Source organism: Centroberyx affinis, unplaced genomic scaffold (assembly GCF_046629955.1).
Source record: "Centroberyx affinis isolate AG114_WGS23_722 - 3 ecotype Tasmania unplaced genomic scaffold, CSIRO-AGI_Caff_v1 ptg006087l_1, whole genome shotgun sequence".
NCBI classification, from domain to species: domain Eukaryota; kingdom Metazoa; phylum Chordata; class Actinopteri; order Beryciformes; family Berycidae; genus Centroberyx; species Centroberyx affinis.
The window spans coordinates 69,892-88,087 of NW_027283098.1; the positions used below are offsets into that span (position 1 = coordinate 69,892).

Genomic DNA, 18,196 nt, shown 5'->3' on the forward strand with positions numbered 1-18,196 from the left:
TGCAGTGGACTGAAAATAACTGATGATATACATTACTTCCCTGAAGCAAGCAAGCTCTATATTCATTCTGTCCCCTATTATTTTCTCTCTCTCTCTCTCTCTCTCTCTCCTCCCCTCTCCCCTGATGTCTCTCTCTCTCTCTCCCCCTCTCCCCTGATGTCTGTCTCTCTCTCTCTCTCTCTTTCTCTCTCTCTCTCTCGATCCACCTCTCTTTGTATTTCTAAGAACTACCATCCATCTGAGTTACAGAGGTATTTTGTACTAGAAACCTGAAATGTTTCTCAAAGGTACAGAAAACTGCAACACAAATCTCATCCATCTTATCCAGGTCATATTACACCACCTACAAAAAGCGCTCAAAAGGAAAGTAGGCAGTCTACCCCCTTATTGTTTCCTTTACTAAGAAAAGATATAGAATAGGGGAGACACTGGGTTTGGAGCCTAAATAAATGGGGGTATTGACATGGGGCACATCTTAAACAGTCTATGGACATGAAAACACAGAATGCTGAATGAAATCTATTTAAAAAATCTCACGCAGGGGCAAAGAATATTGACTTAAAATGCATCAAGTGTAACGGTTACTACTAAACTCATAATGGCTATTCATACCCCTTGCAAGCTGGTGATGGTTCATAAAGTTCCTAAGAAAAGTGCTGATCTTGGATAACTCACACATTATTTAAAAAAATGAAACTTCTTATGACTGACCCTAACCCTAATTCCTGTTTGCTTGTTTTCCTGTGAGGGGCGACCCATTATTTTTTAACAAATTACCCTAAATCTGCAATGAATTTGAAAGTTTTCCCTGTGACTCTGATTCACTTAGAATTCATTGCAAATTTTGCAATGAATAATTATTGGGCCATTACCCACAAACCAAACCATGTATATCAGTCTAAGTAAACTCAGATTCACTGCGAATGGCTCCTAAAAACATACTTAATTAAGAGTTAATTAATTCAAAAAGATTACTGACTTCAGAAACTAAAAATAAAAGTACCCAAAAAAGCTACTCAATTACAGTAATGTGAGTAAATGCAATTAGTTACTTCCACCCTTGAAAAAAACAGATCAGTACCCCACCCACATGTCTTACCTGTGGCAAATCATCGTTCTCCAGCCTCTCTTGGTCAGCGGTTGTTGCTTTGGCAACAGGGAGTGGGACTTCCTCTAGTTCTCGATTTAAACTGAGTCTCTTTTCCTTCAGCTCCTCCCTCTCCTCCTCCTTAACCTTCTCCCACTCATCCCTTTCTTTCTCCCTCTCCTTCTCCTCCTCCTTATTTTCCTCTATGTCTTTTGTGTGTCTGTCTGCTGGTGCTTCAGGGAACACACTGGGTTTGGGGTATTCAGTACTGGTTTCTTGCTCTACGACCCTGTTCAGCTGAACTGCAGCCTTCTCTGGCTGAACCTCAGCGGTAGTCATATCTTTGCTTTCTGGCACTGCCTCACACTGTCTACTTGTTTGGTCCATATCTATCCTTGGCTCCTTTTCTAATGTGACAGATGTGTTTTCATGCTGCTCTATATTGTCCTGCGTATTTAATTGGGAAACATGCACTTCAGTCTTCGTGTGGATTTCCACCATCCTAACAGACATTTCATCCAGACTCTTGGGTGCATCATGTATCTCATGTTTCATCTTCAACTCCTCAGCATGGTCTTCCTGGGTACCATGACCCTTGACCTCTTTGGGTCTTTCTTCAGTGGCTTTGAGGACCTCTGCCTGAGTCTCAGTTTGGCTTGGTTTCATTATCTCTCGCTGAGATATGTTAATTTCTGTACACACTGTTTCTGCCTCATGTGGCTGTGCTGCTTCTGAAACAGCAGGCAGAGTTATGTTAGGCTGAGCAGAGTCACATTCAACCACATTCTCTCGCTGTGCTTGATCAACATGCTTTCTCTCTGACTGATCTGGCTTTTTCTGGGTGACTCCTATCTCAGGCAGATCGAGTACCACGTATCGCTTTTGAGTCTCAGGGGTGTTCTTCCATAATTTGTCTATGTAATCTGCCCCGTGTGGTGTGTCAGTAGGCTGGGAGAGGGGTGATTGTGCCTGAGGTGCTGTACTGAAGTCTCCCTCTGTAGGCTGGGAAACAGTTGGATCTTTGACCTCACTGGGTCTGACTTTAACCTCCTGCAACTCAGACAAGGTAATCTGACTGGGTGGAAGGGAAGACTCTAGATCTTCAGTACGAGGAGGTGATGGAGTATCGGTTTCCAATTTATCTGATGGCTGGAAAAATGTAGTACCAACCCCTCCCAATCCAGTGGATACAGTGCTTGTCTCTGGGTATGTGTCTGCTGTCTGTACATGAACAGCATTGGTGTCTAGAATGACTGAGGCCACTTTCTTCCCTGGAAGCTCCTGTGTTTTCTTATGGAGAGCAGCACTTGGAGTGTCAGGGAGGGAAACTTGCTTAGATGGCTGATGGTCAGGATCAATGTGTTTTGCAGCATCAATGACATCAACCTGGACACGGCTCTTCTCAGATGCTGGACAGATCTCCTTTACAGTAGTTTGCTTCTCTTCTCTGGTTTCCACTCTTTGTAGAACAGTTGACTTATCAGAATAATCCTTGATTGGAGGCTGTACATCACTAGGGATCTCAGCTAACTGACTCTTGATCCCTGGTGCATGGATCTGTTGTGAGACAGTGTCCAGAACGAGCACAGCCACTTTATGGCCTTGCTCCGGCTCATGAAGAGGCACTACTGTCCATGTTGTCTCTGTATCCTTTTCAGGAGTCATGGAAGTCTCTGGACTCTCAGAATCCTTTGTTTGCTTGGGCTCCAACTGAGCAGTTTTATTTGGGACAGTGACTGGCTCTGAGGTTGGAGAAAGTTCTGTACTCTTCGACTTTCTCCGTGTCGGAACCGGCATAGTTTGCTCATCAGCAGCAATTTCAGTCTGCATTATGTCAGGCCTGGAGGCGGTGGCAGATTTCAGAGACTTGCATTTGTAATTACTTTGTTCAGGGTCTGTGACAGTAGTGCTGACATGACCAGCAATTGGCTCTGAAGCTGTATAAAGTTCAGAACTCTTTGACTTTCTCCTGGCTGGTACAAGCTTAGTTTCTTCCACAACAACAGATTCAGTCTGCTCCCTGGAACTCAAGGAAGGCTTTTGACTGTCAGGCTCTTCCTTGGTCTGTGCAGCAATTGGCTCTGAAGCTGTGGAAAATTCATGACTCTTGGACTTTCTCTTGGTTGGTACAAGTTTACTTTGTTTCTCAACAGCAGAGGAAGGAGCAGTTGAGGATGATTTCACACTCTCAGGTTCTTTCTTAGTTTTCTCAGGCTCCACATCAGTAGTTCTACCATGGGCAGCGGCTGGCTCTGAAGTTGTGGAAACTTCTGCACCCTTTGACTTCTTCCTATTTGGCACAGGCTTAGGTTGCTCAACATCATCTGTTTCTGTGACAGGCTCTGAAGTTGGGAAAGTCTTCAGACTCTCAGGCGCTTCCTTCTGTGCAGGTTCTGCTTCAGTAGGTGTTTTGGAAAGTTCTCGACTCTTCTTTGACTTTCTCCTGGTGGGTACAAACTTGGCTTGCTCAACAACAGTGGTTTCAGTTCGCTCTGTGAGCAACTCTGAAGTAATGGAAGACTTCAGAGTCTCTGTCTCTTTCTTAGTGTGTTCAGGCTCAACAGCAGCAGTTATAGGGCCAGTAGTGACTGGTTCTGAAACTTTGGAGAAATCTGGAATCCTGGTTGGTATATACTTAGTTTCATCCATAACAGCAGTTCCAGTCTGATCTGTGACTGACTCTTGTGTTAGTATTTCAGGCTCCTCCTTGGTCTGTGCAGGCTCTGCATCAGTAGATGGAGCCTTGGACCTTCTCCTGGATGGCACAGGTGTAGTGCCTTCCACAACCACAGGTGCAGTCTGTCTTGTGACCGATTCTGGAGTTGAGGCAGCCTTTGGACTCTCAGTCTCTTGCCTGGTCTCTTCCACAGCTGCAGGAGTCATGGAAGGTTCTGTAGTCTTTGACTTTCTCCTGTTTGGTTTAGGTTTTGTCTGCTCCACTAAAGCAGTTTGCTCTGCTGCGACAACCTCAGGAGACATTTCAGATTTTATACTCTTGGGGACTTCTTTGGTCAGTGTAAGCTCCTCAACAGCAGTTTTAGTCTGCTCAGGAGTCATAGCTGGTTTTATACTCTTAGACTGTGCCTCTACAGAAGTAGTGCTACTTTGTGCTGTAGTGGGTTCTGGAACAGATTTCTGACTCTTAGCTTTCCTCTTGCTTGGTTCAGGTTTGGTTTGCTCCACAACAGTAATTTCAGTCTGTTCCACTGGTGTTTTAGCCTCAGTCTGTATGGTTTCAGCTGAAACGGAAAACTCTTCCTCGACAGATATAGATTTCTCAGTTTTGGGAGTTTTTTCCTGCAGTTTAACTTGATGGCTCTCCTGGGCAGCAGAAGCACGCTTTTTCTCAGGTGAGCGCTTGTTTTTTCGTGGTGGAGCCACTACCGGTGTCTTTGTCTCCTCTGGTTTAACAGGAGGGACTTCAGAGGACTGAGGGTCTTGTGACTTCTGTTTACTCTTTTCATCAAGTTCCTGGAATGAAAGGATAAAATCTAAATTGCTACAGGGGAAATGTTGGAATTGTCTAAAATTTTCTAAAACATGACATGCAGTAATATTTAACAATATTAAATGAAGCCTTAAGATGAGGAACCATATGAGTCAGTTTTAAAACTTCAGATGAGTGATGTTATCAAATCTGATATCAAAAGACAGTAAGCAGGAGTGTTGTTCACATTAATAGCTAAAGTTATAGTAGAGGTTATACACCTTCAGGTAATTTGTAACACTCACACTTTTACATAATATGCATTTACAGCTGCAAGTACATTGGGTTTTTTTTTAGAAAATGAAATGTACTTTTATGGTTCTTTGTCTGAAGAGTTCAATTCCATATATTTAAATCATATTAAATACCTTCAGGCTCTGGCTGAGAGAAGCAGTTTGTGTGTCTGCTTCCTTGAGCGTCTCTGAACTCTCTTTCTCCAGTCTCTCTAACAGTTCAGGTTTCAGAGAGTCCAGTAGAAACTGCTGGTGAGAAAGCGCCTCCCGCAGGCTGAGTCGCATTTTCTCACCTTCCTCTAATGCCACCTAAGACCAGGAGGCAAAGACAGAGACATGTTTGTAGTTATGACTAAATGAATGTGTGTGTTTCTGTGTGAAATATAGTGTGCAAATGCATCACCTGTTCACAGATGTAACAAGTCAATGAGATGTGGGAGCAGGAGGAGTCTTAAGCTAATATTTAACTTAATCCCTGAGCTAATGCTTAAAATATTTGCTTAATAATGAGGGTAGAGAAACCACTTGTATTGCAGAAAGTAAGATCATTTATTCAAGGTTAAGACTGCATAAAGAAATCGCATTAGAAAGCTGTGGTACACTGGCTTATACACACTTTCAAGTCATGATTCGAGTCGGTACTCTTCCTCGGGCAGCCATTTGCATTGCTAAGTGTGCATAAGCCAGTGGATAAACCTTCACTGGATAAAGCAGTTTAAAAAAATTACCTGCACAGAAGAAATGGACTCTGATGGTTTTCTGTGGTTCCACTGCTGCAGGGCGTGAAGACAGTCTGTCAGGCAGCGAGCTGTGTTCATACTGCAGGAACCCTGCCTCTCACTCAGCCTGGACCTTAGACTGGAGATCAAATCAATTTATTTTAAGCAGTCATATTATACTGTATATTACACTAAGAGAATGAGGAAAAGCAAGAAAAGAGATGAAAGAAAAACTAATCAACACCATAATGGAGCACACAAAAGGAACTACTGCAAGCATAATACACTCAGGTGGCTCCCTCTTGATATAAGACGGCAATTTCACTGGTACCAATTTATTTTTAAATGCATTAACTTTAACTATCCTTATTGTCTAAAACATTTTTTTGTTCCTTATACCTCAAATTACTCACTAAGACGCTCTGATCAGATCCTCTTTATAGTCCCCTTTGTGTCTAAGGAAGTTGGTAAAAAAGCTTTTATGTTTCGGGCTCCTTCTGATGGGAATAAGTTACCTGTAAATATCCGTTCTCTGTCATCATTTTGCTTATTTAAAAATGTTTTGTTTTCTCATCTTAAAACAGAATGCTTATGTTTTCAGTAAGGCCATCACTGTTCCTTTATTTCCTGTATTTATAGATTGATCCTTTTCTTTTTTTATTGATTGTGTCTAGTCTAAGGTTGTAACTCTCTTCTTTTTTTTTCTCTTTCTTTTGTTATTTAGTTTGTTGTTTGTTTGGTTGTTTATTGTTTGTTTTGTCATTGTTGTTTTATATATCATTCTGTCTTGTACTGTTCTGTTTTCCATTTGTTTTGTGAGTATTTGTTTGGGACCCCCTTGAAAATGAGATGATACATCTCAAGGGGTTTATTCTGATATAATAAATTTATCTCATAATACAGAACAGACAACTAAACAAATCAAGCATCATCCTGACACAACAAATAAGTGAAGTGTGTGTGTGTGTGTGTGTGCATCCTGATGCTTAGTTCAAGAAACCAGGCCTGCGATAAGATGTATTTATATTTGGATGTCTCATATCTCAAACAGAACCAACGAGAACCACTGTGGTATGTTGTCAGCATGTAATAACCATTTAGAGCTGAATAGAAGAAGAGGCGCGCCAGCTGAGAATTCATCAGAGAAGAATCTGTTCAATCTGTATGTACAGTTTGAAATGCCCCAAGTGGTCAAGTGGACCCATGTGAGCTGGTCTGAGTCAGGCTTACGTTATGTGGTGACTCACCTCTTTCCCTGTTTATATCTTCAGTGAGATAAAGATACATGAATCCCATAAAAATTTATAAAAATACAAATGGTATCAGCCGTCTTATGAGCGATTCCACAGTGAAAATCGTCAATATTTAATTGTGTTCTAGTGTTTCAATCTTTTGTATATTTCTTTCTCCCTCCATGTCACATACCACTATGACTACACCTCCTCCCTTTGTAAATGTGTCTGTAGTTTATGCTGCGTTCACGTGAAGTTTAAATCTTCGTTAGAGAGTCGTAATGGCACAAAGGAATGACTTTTGTTCATGAAAGTGATGCGCTTAATGTTTTTTTACTCTGCTGATTCCCTTTGTTTTTTAACTGTTCATTCTTTGAGCCAAATTTACCCCTAGAATGATTTTGTAGTGATATTAAATTGACTTAGTTTTTGATGTCTTTTCAATAACAAAAGTACTAGAAATAGCCGTTTAAACTAAAATTTAAGAACATTTAAAAACATTTTCTCTGGACCCTGAACTAATAAAAACACTGAAAGAGGTTGGGCTGCCCACTCTTGTGGTTTGGCAGTGATTTACATGTTGGCAGTGTGGTGTGGTACCTGTCATGTTTTTGGTTTAGAGATTCCACCATGGTGATAACGTCCGCTGGCAGCTCGTCTGCAACGGCTGCAGACTTCACTTCCTGGTACAAGTCATGAGTCTTCGCACCCAAACCTTCTAGTGACTTCTCACAGTTCTAAGAGGAGAAAACAACATCATGTAAATCACTTTTACATTCGAAATGATGCCAGGATTTAGGATTCATCAAATAGTTTCATCAGTAAATGAAACAGTAGTAACCTTGAGGCTTTGCCAGTGCTGCTGCAGCTGGACGATGTTGTTCTGTGGTTCGCTGTAGCTGAGCGCCTGGTCCAGAGAGCGGAGCTCCCACTGCAGCGCCGCAGCTCTCTCCTTCAGCCCGTCCGCCCTCCTGGTCAGCTGACCGTCCAGCTCCTGGAGCCGGGCCTCGCAGCTGGCCAGGCGCTGCCTCACCTCCTGCTCTGAAGAGGCGCACAGCTGGTGGAGCTGGCTGACCTCCAGGGTCAGGGCGTCCCGACCTCCGGGGGTGCAGAGGCTCAGCAGCTTGTCTCTGACCGAGTCCAGCTCCTTCATCTCCCTCTCCTCCCTGTCCACCGTCTGGAGCAGAGCCTGGCGCAGGGTGGGAGGAGGAGAACCAGGTTATTAGAATGCAGAGAGAACTGGATTACACATACAGTATAATTCACCATTCTTGGATGGTGTTTTATATATCACAAATCATTTTTCTGCCCAGCGTTACGTACGTATTGTCACATTTTTGTATTGCGATATATTGAATTTCTATATATTGTCCCATCCCTAGTGTTTTACTATCAGACCTTGAGTGTGTTGACAGCGCTGTGCAGACCCTGCCTGTCTGCTGGAGGAGCTCCCAGGCCTTTGACCTGCTCCCTCAGCCAGTCCTGGGCCGCTCCATGCTGCTCCACCAGCTGGGTGCACTGCCGCTCGGTCAGGATGCCCAGCTCCAGGTCGGCTCCAGCCTCCTGACCACAGCAGTGGAGGAACACAGGTTTTGGTCAGACTCTGGTTTATTCAGGTTAAGCTGTTTACATGAAACTTTGATACCATGTGATTGAGTCTCACATTTGACGTGAATAAACCACTTAACAGAGTGTAAGACGTGATGGTGCTGCTGTTTAAGAAATTTGCACGTTGACCCAAAAGCGGGTGACTTGAGTGACACAGACAGACAGTATGGTTCAAATTATGTGCATTAACGTAAATCATATGCAGTAAAATCAGTCTAATCTCAATATACAGTGCAATAAAACATCCAAGTGATGATGATAAGAAGTAGAGGAGGAAGATGAAGAAGACGTTGAGGAGCATTGAGAATTATAGCTGTATAACACTTTTTTATAACAAATTTACAATGTTTACAAGAAATTGTAGCAGTAAACCATCAGCTGTAATGAATGGGAGACTTTATAAATAATACAACAAAATAGATTTAAAAAAAAGATATTCCTTGGATTATAGAGAAAGAAATACTCTTCATCATGTCGGTACAGAGAGATGAACTCACGGTTAGCTCTTTCAGCAGGGTGGGGATGGATTCCTCCTTGGCGGCCCAGGACGGGTCTGACCAGCCGGGGTCCTGGGTGATCTGAAACAGCTCGGCACCCTGAGGGGGAACAGTACAGCACAGAGGATTCAAACTTTATCAACCCACTTTCACCCAAATTGATTTTGTGAGCTACTCAACGCTAACAAAATTTCTCCCATTTTTAGCCCCTAAATCACAAAGTGGGGCTGCAATAGAGAAACGCATCCCATCCCCACTAATTGAGATGCCATTGATTCACATGAAATTCTGGTGTTGGTATGGTCAATATCAGAAAATCTTCTCCACAAATGAAGTGAGCTTCATATAAATTGACAGCTATGTGGTAAATGCATAACAGTGGAGTTCAGACACACAACAGAAATCAGCTAAATGACGTCTGGATGTTCGTACCTGTGTGCGGAGGGAGGACAGGACGGGGCCCAGAGCTCTGGTCCGGTCCAGCAGGGTGCGGGTCTGCTCCATGGCCTGCCTGCGGTCTCCCAGGCCGGGCCAGGGGAAGAGGCGGGGCAGGGCGGCCGTCTGGCCCTGCAGCTCAGCCAGGCGGTCCTGGGCCTGGCCTCGCTGGTGCTGGCAGGACACCAGGCGCTCCACAACACCCTTCAGCTGTCTGATGGGGAAACAGTGGAAGCAGAGGATCAGAAATCCGAATCACAATCATTTTCAGCAACAGAGGTTTCCACCCAGCCTGGTGAGCTAGACCTCCCATCCAGCTGTGATGGTCTATAAACCTGAGGCAGAGGTGAACAATATGCTCCAATCAGAAAACCCTCAACCTTTTAAGTGTTAGGTTTTACTGATTGTCAGATATGTCACTTAAACGAGGGTAGGCAGTGTCATTAAGTTGCTAAGTGCCCGAAATCTCCCCAATCTGTTCTAACCAAGCTGTGGACGCAGCAGTAAGTGAGCTTGGCTTTGTTTTGTTTTGGTTGTCTATGTTACTTTTAAACAGATTTTTTACATGTGAAGTGCCATTAATTTAAAGTTCTCCCCTCACAGCCTACATACACTTTTACAAGTTGAATCAGCTGTAACATTTGCACTTGTTGGTATTTTCTCTCTCTCGACAATGACGAGACGAATTAGCAAGCGACAATGAAAACAATCCTTTAATTTAACACAATAGTTTCCCATGAACCGTCACTGTACCTCTGCACCTCCTCAGCAGCCTGCAGGACTTTCCCCCGCTGCTCCTCGGTGTCTTTTACTGTCTGTTGGACCTCTTGTCTCCTGCTCTCCTCCAGGTCCTCATATTCACACAGACTCCTCGCCCGTCTTTTCAGCTCCATCACTTGGGCCTCTCCCTTCGACTTGGAGCTCAAGATGGCCTGGGGACAAAACCATGTGTTATTTGTTAAGTGGAAAATATTACGCGTATATATCTCATGACAACTGGCATGAAAATTGAATCAGTATTCGTGAATGTGCCATTTAGCTGTTCTGTAGCTCTTTGTAAACCTTCATGTATGTGTAACTGCCAACAGCATCACTCCTCTGAGATCTTACAAAAGGAAATCTACATATTTGTTTATAAAAATTTTCAATATGATGTAGATTTAATTTTGGTATTTAGTATCATCACTTATTAGAGGCATAATTAACCAGATATCACTCTAGGACTCCAACTGAAACTGTTGCCAGTTGCTGTGCCAGATATAAAGACTTTGTTCCAAAATGACATATCCACCATTTGAAAAAACATGGCATGAATTCAAAACTCACTTAGGAATATTACTGAAGTGATTTGGTATATGTTTTTAACCGGACTCAGCACTTTTCCACAATGCACGTAGCACTTTGTTTTTAACTCTCTTTGTTTTTTAAGTACTTGTTTTTGATTGCTGTCTCTCTGTTTTGTGTTTGATGAGCCTGACAGAAGCCAAAGAAAAAAAAATCCATGTTGCTTGCAATAACAGACAATAAGGTTTTCTTGAATCTTGAATCTTAAGGTCTTTACCAGCTGAATGTATGTAATAATCTGTATTTTGAATGAGCAATGAAGTTCAGCTACATAGTACCATATCCTGCAAATTTAATATCCTCTGTTTTTTTTTTTTTTATAACTTTATCTTTATTGTTTTCTTTTTAGAGTATACTTACAGAGGGTAAAAAAGATAAAGTAAATGAAAAGGATAGAAAATACAATAACAGGTGAACAGAGCCTGTAGGGAGGAACAGCTTTACATTCTATTTAAACAACATTACTATTTATGCTTTTTTTTTATTTATATAGTAGCCATTTTCCCCAACCTTTTGCAAAACATTCTTCCTTCACTCTTAACCTATATGTGAGATTCTCCATCACTAGGATATCATCTATGATGGTCAGCCATTTGTTCAGACATTTGGTGCATCAGTCTTGAGCCAGTTCTTAGTGATAGCCTTCTTTCTGGCAGCGAGGAGAATCTTGACCACATATTGGTCTTCTGTATTCACAGTTCCTTCCATATGACCCAGGTATAAAACAAGTCAGGATCGAGGGATTTCGTAACCCAATACCTCACACAGAACAGAATGTATATCATCCCAGAAAGGTTGTATTTTCATGCAACTCCAAAAATTAATATCCTCTGTTTTACCTGAGCTGTGTTGAGTCTGTCCTGTATCTGGGCCTGGCTGCCCTGCGTGCCGCTCCCCATGGAGTCGGCCTGCCGCTGCAGCTCTTCCACCCAGGCTCTGGTGCTCTCCGCCTGGGTACGGAAGGCCTCCAGCTCCCTGGAGAGCGAGTAGTGGACCTCAGCCTTGTTGAGAGCCTCCTCAGCAGCCTGCAGGACCGTCCTCCACTGCTCCTCCGTGTCTTTCACTGTCTGCTGAACCTCTCGTCTCCTGCTCTCCTCCAGGTCCTCATTCTCACACAGACTCTGGCTTTGTCTCCTTAGCTCCGCCACCTTGGAGTCTCCCTCAGGCTTGGAGCTCAGGATGGTCTGGAGATAAGATTTTTTTTTTTTATATAACACTTTTCAAAACGTAAGTTACAAAGTGCTTAACAAACAGGGAGTAAAAAGAAGCAAAAACAGCAATAGTGAGGGAAAATAAAATAAAACTAGAAGCCACTTGGAGAGCGGAAACCTCCACCAACACCGAACAATTCTCCAACTTGCTGTCACACCCAAAGACATTACTCCTATCACTTAAAATCTAAGTTAAATCGGTTTCCTGGCCCTGCAAACAGACCCTTAGGATTTGGAATCAAGTCTATATCTCCGTTAGTTTTATAGTTATGGCTAAAAAACAGTAATCAACTAAGGACGGAAATCACAGATCCATATCATCACCAAAATCGAATCCGTTGTTCCTTGACCCAAGGCCGATTTGTCCACCAAATTTCATGGAAATACGTCCTCAGGTTTTTGAGATATCTTGTTGACAGAAAAACTAACTAATTAACAGGGGCAATAACATAGCCTCCTTGGTGGAGATAATAAAATATTAATAACAAATACAAAAATACAATAAAAATAAAATTAAATAGTTCAGCTCAGTGTAAAACATGTAAAACTATGAAAAGGTTTAAATGAAGAAAAAAGAAGAAAAAATATATGATTGTTAGCTAAGTGAGGACCTTCATGTGGGTATGAACATGCATGTCTGTGGATGCTTTAACATATATTTCTACATTTACTACTACATTATACAACTAGATATACATATACTTTTTTTTCCCAAAATAGATCAAATTCAAACTGACCTGTGCAGCGTTGGTTGTCTTTTCTGGATCTGTCCGGCTGTCCAGAGAGAGGAGGCCCTGCTGCTTGTCTCCTACCCAGCTTCTGGTGTTTTCCCTCTGGGCTTCATAGTCTCTGAGCTGCCCCTCCAGAGCGCACTGCCTCTCAGCCTGGTCCAGGGCCTGTTTACCGTCCCGCAGCACCGTCCTCCACTGCTCCTCTGAGTCTCTTACTGTCTGCTGAACCTCTAGCTTCTTGCTCTCCTCCAGATCCTGATGCTCACACAGACGCTGGCTTCGCCTCCTCAGCTCCTGCAGCTTGGCGTCTCCCTCGGGTTTGGAGCTCAGGACGGCCTGGAGACAGATTTTTCTTGCATATAACGCTTTTCAAAAACTAGATGACGACGACCGAATGCGGTGGTTTTCCATCGTGCGTCATCGTGACCCATGAGTCTGCAGGTTTTCATTCCAACCAAAGACTAATCCTTCTCTCCAGTTTACAGTGTGTTAATCAGTGAAATCAGCTGTTTTAGTGTTTGGTTGGAATGAAAACCAGATGAAAGACTCTTGAGTCACGATGGCACATGATTCAAAACACATGATTGAAGTATTCAGTGTATCCATTCATTCGGTGTATTCATTGTATTCATCTGTTATATTTATAAACTCGTGAACTGGGCTTTTAGTTCAGAGTTTTGTGTTGTATTCAGTGTAAACATGATTTCAGTTTATTGATCTTTCGCAGTTTGAAATACTCTGTATGTCATATTATTAATTTTCTGTTGTCAACTGTTGTTTTGTTGTAATTGTTCATTTTTATTTTATATACGTACATGTTTAACTTTGACTGTATTGTATTGATATTTTAAATGGACGAGGAAGACAGGACAGGGAGACTAATCTGTCACTTGTGCGTCGACTAATGAGGATCCACAATGAACAATAAACAATAAGTAGTCACTAAACGTTTTGTTTTCTTTAAGCTAAGCTCCAGTGCACAGACCTGACAGTGTCCTAACAGTATAGATTATATATGTAGTAAGTTAAAGGGGTGGGGCGGGGCTGGGTGAAGTCATCGTTCTTCATTTGCACCCTATAAATCTGACCCACTGTGGAGTTCGGTGCCTTGCTCCCTTGCCTTGTTGGCACACCGAATGTAGTTAAAGGAGGGGAGAGGATTGCTGCATTAACCATTCATTTCACCAACCCAGACTTTAGAAAGAGAAAAATGTTATCTGCACACTTCTGACAGATGCAAAAGTAATATTTATTCAGCTAAGCTTTCGGTCGGTGGACATCAGAGCATGTTGAAGCATGTTGTTTCTCTGATGAAGGTCCATTGACTGAAAGCTTAGCTGAACAAACAGTACTTTTGCATCTGACAGAAGTGTATGGATAGCATTTTTTTTTACCTTAGCTTCCAGCACCTTCATTTTTGGGTGTGCGGTTGATTCTGCATCACTGACCTACCCAGATTTTCCCAGCAGGCATTGGGATCTGAATTAACGACCTTCCGCTCACAAACCCTCTTCTCTAACGTTCAGGCTACCAAAGCCCCTTTGTGCGAACAGTTCCCCCCCTTGTAACCCGAGCCGCTGTCCTCCTTATCTGCAGGCTCACCTGAGCTGCGTGCCGTCTGTCCTCGGCCTTCGTCTGGCTGCTCAGTGAGTTCAGCCGTTGTTGGAGGTCTCTAACCCAGGACCCGGTGTCCTGCTTATGGGTGTCGAATTCTCTCAGCTGAAAAAGAAAAAAAGATACCCACACACTGGATCAGCGCTCACTTTTGTAGTTTATCACTGTGACTGTTCCTCTATTTACTGTTCCTCTATTTATTTCAACCCCCCCCCCCTTAACTCACCTATGCTTACCCCCCCCCTTTTTTTTTCAAGTCCAATAATCTGTTCTATGCAATATCTCTCCAACTATGCTGCATTACTGGCTCCACTTGCTCCCAGTACCGGACATTTCACTCTTTTATTCTGTGTATATACAGTATTATTACACTCTATAGTGTTATATTTTCTTATAGCTTTTATCCTTAATTAGGCATCTATAGGCTCGCTCCAAACGACATTTCATTGTACTCGTACAGTGACAATAAAGATATATATATCTATTTATTCAGCAACTGTTCAGTCAAAACCGGCCTTCGTCAGGAATGAGGAAAAATGTTCTGCCTTTTTCTGCTTGGCTCTTATTTCCTTATGTCACACTTCTCTATCGTACAGGGACACCGGAACATTTCTTATATTTACTGCCAGGCTGTTGTTCTGACTCTTCTGTCCCTTTATACACTGACTTGTACTGTTGGTATATGAACTTCTACTATCCCACAGTGGCATTCATTGGAAGTCGGTCTGGGTAACAGTGGCAGATAAATGCCTAAAATGTTAATATAAATGTTTACACTATTCTCTAAGCTCTTACACCCTTACATTAAGCTCTCTCACCTCCCACACTCTCATCTCCGTCTCCAGGGCGATCTGAGCCTCTGCATCGTCCACAGTCTGTTTTGCAGCCTGCAGCACCGTCCTCCACTGCTCCTCTGTGTCTCGGACTGTCTGCTGAGCCTCTCGTCTCCTGCTCTCCTCCAGGTCCTCACGGTCACACAGACTCTGGCCTCGCCTCCTCAGGTTGTTCACCTTGCAGTCGCCCTCAGGTTTGGAGCTCAAGACGGTCTGCAAACAAAAATTACAACATTCATTACATGCTATGTCCGATTAACTGAAAGTTAGGCCGTGGTAGGGTGGGAAAGCATTGTTTTCTTTCAATATTTCATTAAAAAAACCTCTCCTAAAGCCCTTATATTCTATATCTTTTCCATGCACATCACTCTTACATGGTCATTCTAGGATCACGGAAATATTGTCGGAATCATGACAATATGACTTTGACTGTTGCACTCCTTTCTATCTGTTGCTTATAATCTTGGTGACCAAGGAAGTTGCTCTGGATGTGAGTGTCTGCTAAGTACCTAAAATGTTAAATGTAAAATGAGGGGAATGCATGCTGCAATTAATGTTAAAACAAAGCAGCACAAATCAGCCTGGTTACAGGCCAGAAACAAAATTGCATCACCCCTCTCAGACCTTCATTTTGTCAAAATGGAAAATGTGAATATGGTGTAGATATTAATGCACTAAAAGCTGTTAAAAACGTAACATGTAAGATTTTAACTGCCCAAAAGAACCAATGATGTGTCGATTTTGACAAAAATATCATCGATGCAAAGACAATATGTTGGTTAAGGGGGTGATTTCATCAAATATTACTCTGTCGAAATGGCAATTAAAAGCCGTCGCATGAACAGTTTTGACTTTAGTCCCGCCCACAAAGGCTCTGATTGGCTTGATTATTTCTCAGAGCGAGAACAAGCCCTTGACGAGGGAAACACCAGACTCTCTGAATCGCTCAAAAAAAAATCTGAAAAGTGGGCGGGACGCGATTCAGGAGTCTGGAAGCAGGCTAAAATCATATTGGATTCCAAGCAAACAAGTGAACAATACCACTACAGCATAATGAGTTCAGACAGACCTGTGCTGTGCGACACCGCTCCTCAGCCGGTGTGTGACCGCTCACAGACTGCAGCCGCTGCTGTCTGTCTCTGATCCAGGACTGGGCGTCTTTCCTCTGCGTGTCAAAGTCATCGGAGAGACTTCGGACCTCTGCCTCTCCGGCGGCCTGCAGGACGGTCCTCCACTGCTGCTCCGTGTCCCTGACTGCCAGCTGGACCTCTTGTCTCCTGCTCTCCTCCAGGTCCTCATGCTCGCACAGACCGTCGCCTCGTCTCTTCAGGTCGTTCACCTTGGATTCTGCCTCGGGTTTGGAATTCATGACAGCCTGAAGACGAAGACACAGGTAGAGTTTTACTGTGAGAAATGTTCTTCACTCATAAACACCACCGGTTTGTCAGTCAATAAAACATTATGTGTGACATTTTGTACAAAGGTTTTCAATTCAGTGTGCTTCACGAAACATTGAGCAACCACTCCTATTATGAAAGGAACCAGCTGAGTGAATCTAGGTGTGAGCTTTGGTCCCTTATTGATTTCACTCATTAATGCAAATTGTGTCGTCCAATCTGCCACAAAGACACTTCAACTTAAAAGTGAATTGACATCAAAGGGCTTTATCATGATGTTTTCACTAGGCTTGATCCGACATTCAGTATTATTGAATATCGTGACATTTTACAAATATCACAATATTTTCTGCGGTATCGAATATATTGTGATACTTGTCAAAATATAGTACATGGGTATTTTGACAGACATACAGTACTGAGACCAAAGCTTCAGTTTATTACAATTTGCAATGTGAAGCACATTCGATCTCAAACTTTTGTACAAACTGAGATATATATATATATTTATTGATTGACAAACCTAATTTGTAAACTCACCTGTGCAATCTGTAGCCTTTCTTCAAATGACATGTGACTACCAAGAGACAGCAGCTTCTGTTTCTGGTCTCTGATCCAGGACTGGACGCCTTCATTCTGGGTTTTGAAAGTGTCAAAGTCTCTTTCTAGAACAGCTTGTCTCTCGGCCTTGTTGAGCGCCTCCTCAGCAGCCTGCAGGACCGTCCCCCACTGCTCCTCTGTGTCTCTGACTGTCTGCTGAACCTCTCGTCTCCTGCTCTCATTCAGGTCCTCATTGTCATACAGACTCTGGCCTTGTCTTCTCAGGTCATTTATCTTTGAGTCTCCCTCAGGTCTGGAGCCCAGAACAGCCTAAGAACAAAGACACAGGCAGAGAGTTTAAGAAATGTGTTGCGGTTTGACAGAAATACAATACTGAGACCAGAGTGCACAACATACACTCAGTGTCCAACACATTGGGATCATCTTCCTAATATTGAATTGCACCCCATTTTCCCACAACCCATGTCTCAGTTGACTTACAGCCTAAAATTTCTTCTTTAAGCTTTCTCCTCCCTTTCCTCTACATCTCCCCTCCATGACTGAAGTGGATTTAATAAGTTAAATCAATAAGGGCTCAGTTTATTTTGCTAATTGTTGTGTTCACTCATTATATTCTATGATTACAGCTTCTTTATGGCGTTCGGCTTTCAATTCTGACACACTCACACAGAATGTGCAGCATAATGTTTGATTGACTGACAAACCTGAATTAAATGACTGATACACTCACCTGCGCAGTCTGAGCTCTTTCCTCAAATTGCATGTGGCCGCCAAGAGACTGCAGGCTCTGATTCTGGTCTCTGATCCAGGACTGGACGCCTTCATTCTGGGTTTTGAAAGCGTCACAGTCTCTTTCTAGAACAGCTTGTGTCTCGGCCTTGTTGAGCGCCTCCTCAGCAGCCTCCAGGACCGTCCCCCACTGCTCCTCTGTGTCTCTGACTGTCTGCTGAACCTCTCGTCTCCTGCTCTCCTTCAGGTCCTCATGCTCACACAGACTCTGGCATCGTCCCTTCAGCTCCTGGAGCTTTGAATCCCCCTCAGCCTTTGAATTCAGAACCGCCTGAAGAAAAAAAAATGTCCCTTTCGTTCAATCACATCAAAAACTGATTGCAAAACAGATTGTGGATAGAGACACAGGCAAAGAGTTTGGAGTGAGATATGAGCATTTTTAACAGTGTAGTGACCAAAATCAATGCTGTCTTCGACA

At 42.9% G+C, this 18,196-nt stretch overlaps 1 protein-coding gene across 1 annotated transcript in view; it reads right to left on the reverse strand.

The window, feature by feature from the left end:
• Positions 1-3,815: 3,815 nt before the first annotated feature.
• LOC139638073 (nesprin-2-like) overlaps positions 3,816-18,196 on the reverse strand; it is a 31,175-nt gene continuing 16,794 nt past the window's right edge. Inside the window, exons 21-36 of the mRNA XM_071512098.1 lie at positions 17,720-18,049; positions 16,969-17,298; positions 16,101-16,406; positions 15,017-15,244; positions 14,187-14,303; positions 12,591-12,920; positions 11,482-11,826; positions 10,052-10,230; positions 9,296-9,512; positions 8,864-8,962; positions 8,157-8,321; positions 7,600-7,947; positions 7,359-7,495; positions 5,536-5,653; positions 4,943-5,116; positions 3,816-3,842 (exon numbers count right to left, since the gene is read on the reverse strand). Coding sequence (XP_071368199.1) covers positions 3,816-3,842; positions 4,943-5,116; positions 5,536-5,653; positions 7,359-7,495; positions 7,600-7,947; positions 8,157-8,321; positions 8,864-8,962; positions 9,296-9,512; positions 10,052-10,230; positions 11,482-11,826; positions 12,591-12,920; positions 14,187-14,303; positions 15,017-15,244; positions 16,101-16,406; positions 16,969-17,298; positions 17,720-18,049 — 3,450 coding nt within the window. The remainder of the gene's footprint in view (positions 3,843-4,942; positions 5,117-5,535; positions 5,654-7,358; positions 7,496-7,599; positions 7,948-8,156; positions 8,322-8,863; positions 8,963-9,295; positions 9,513-10,051; positions 10,231-11,481; positions 11,827-12,590; positions 12,921-14,186; positions 14,304-15,016; positions 15,245-16,100; positions 16,407-16,968; positions 17,299-17,719; positions 18,050-18,196) is intronic.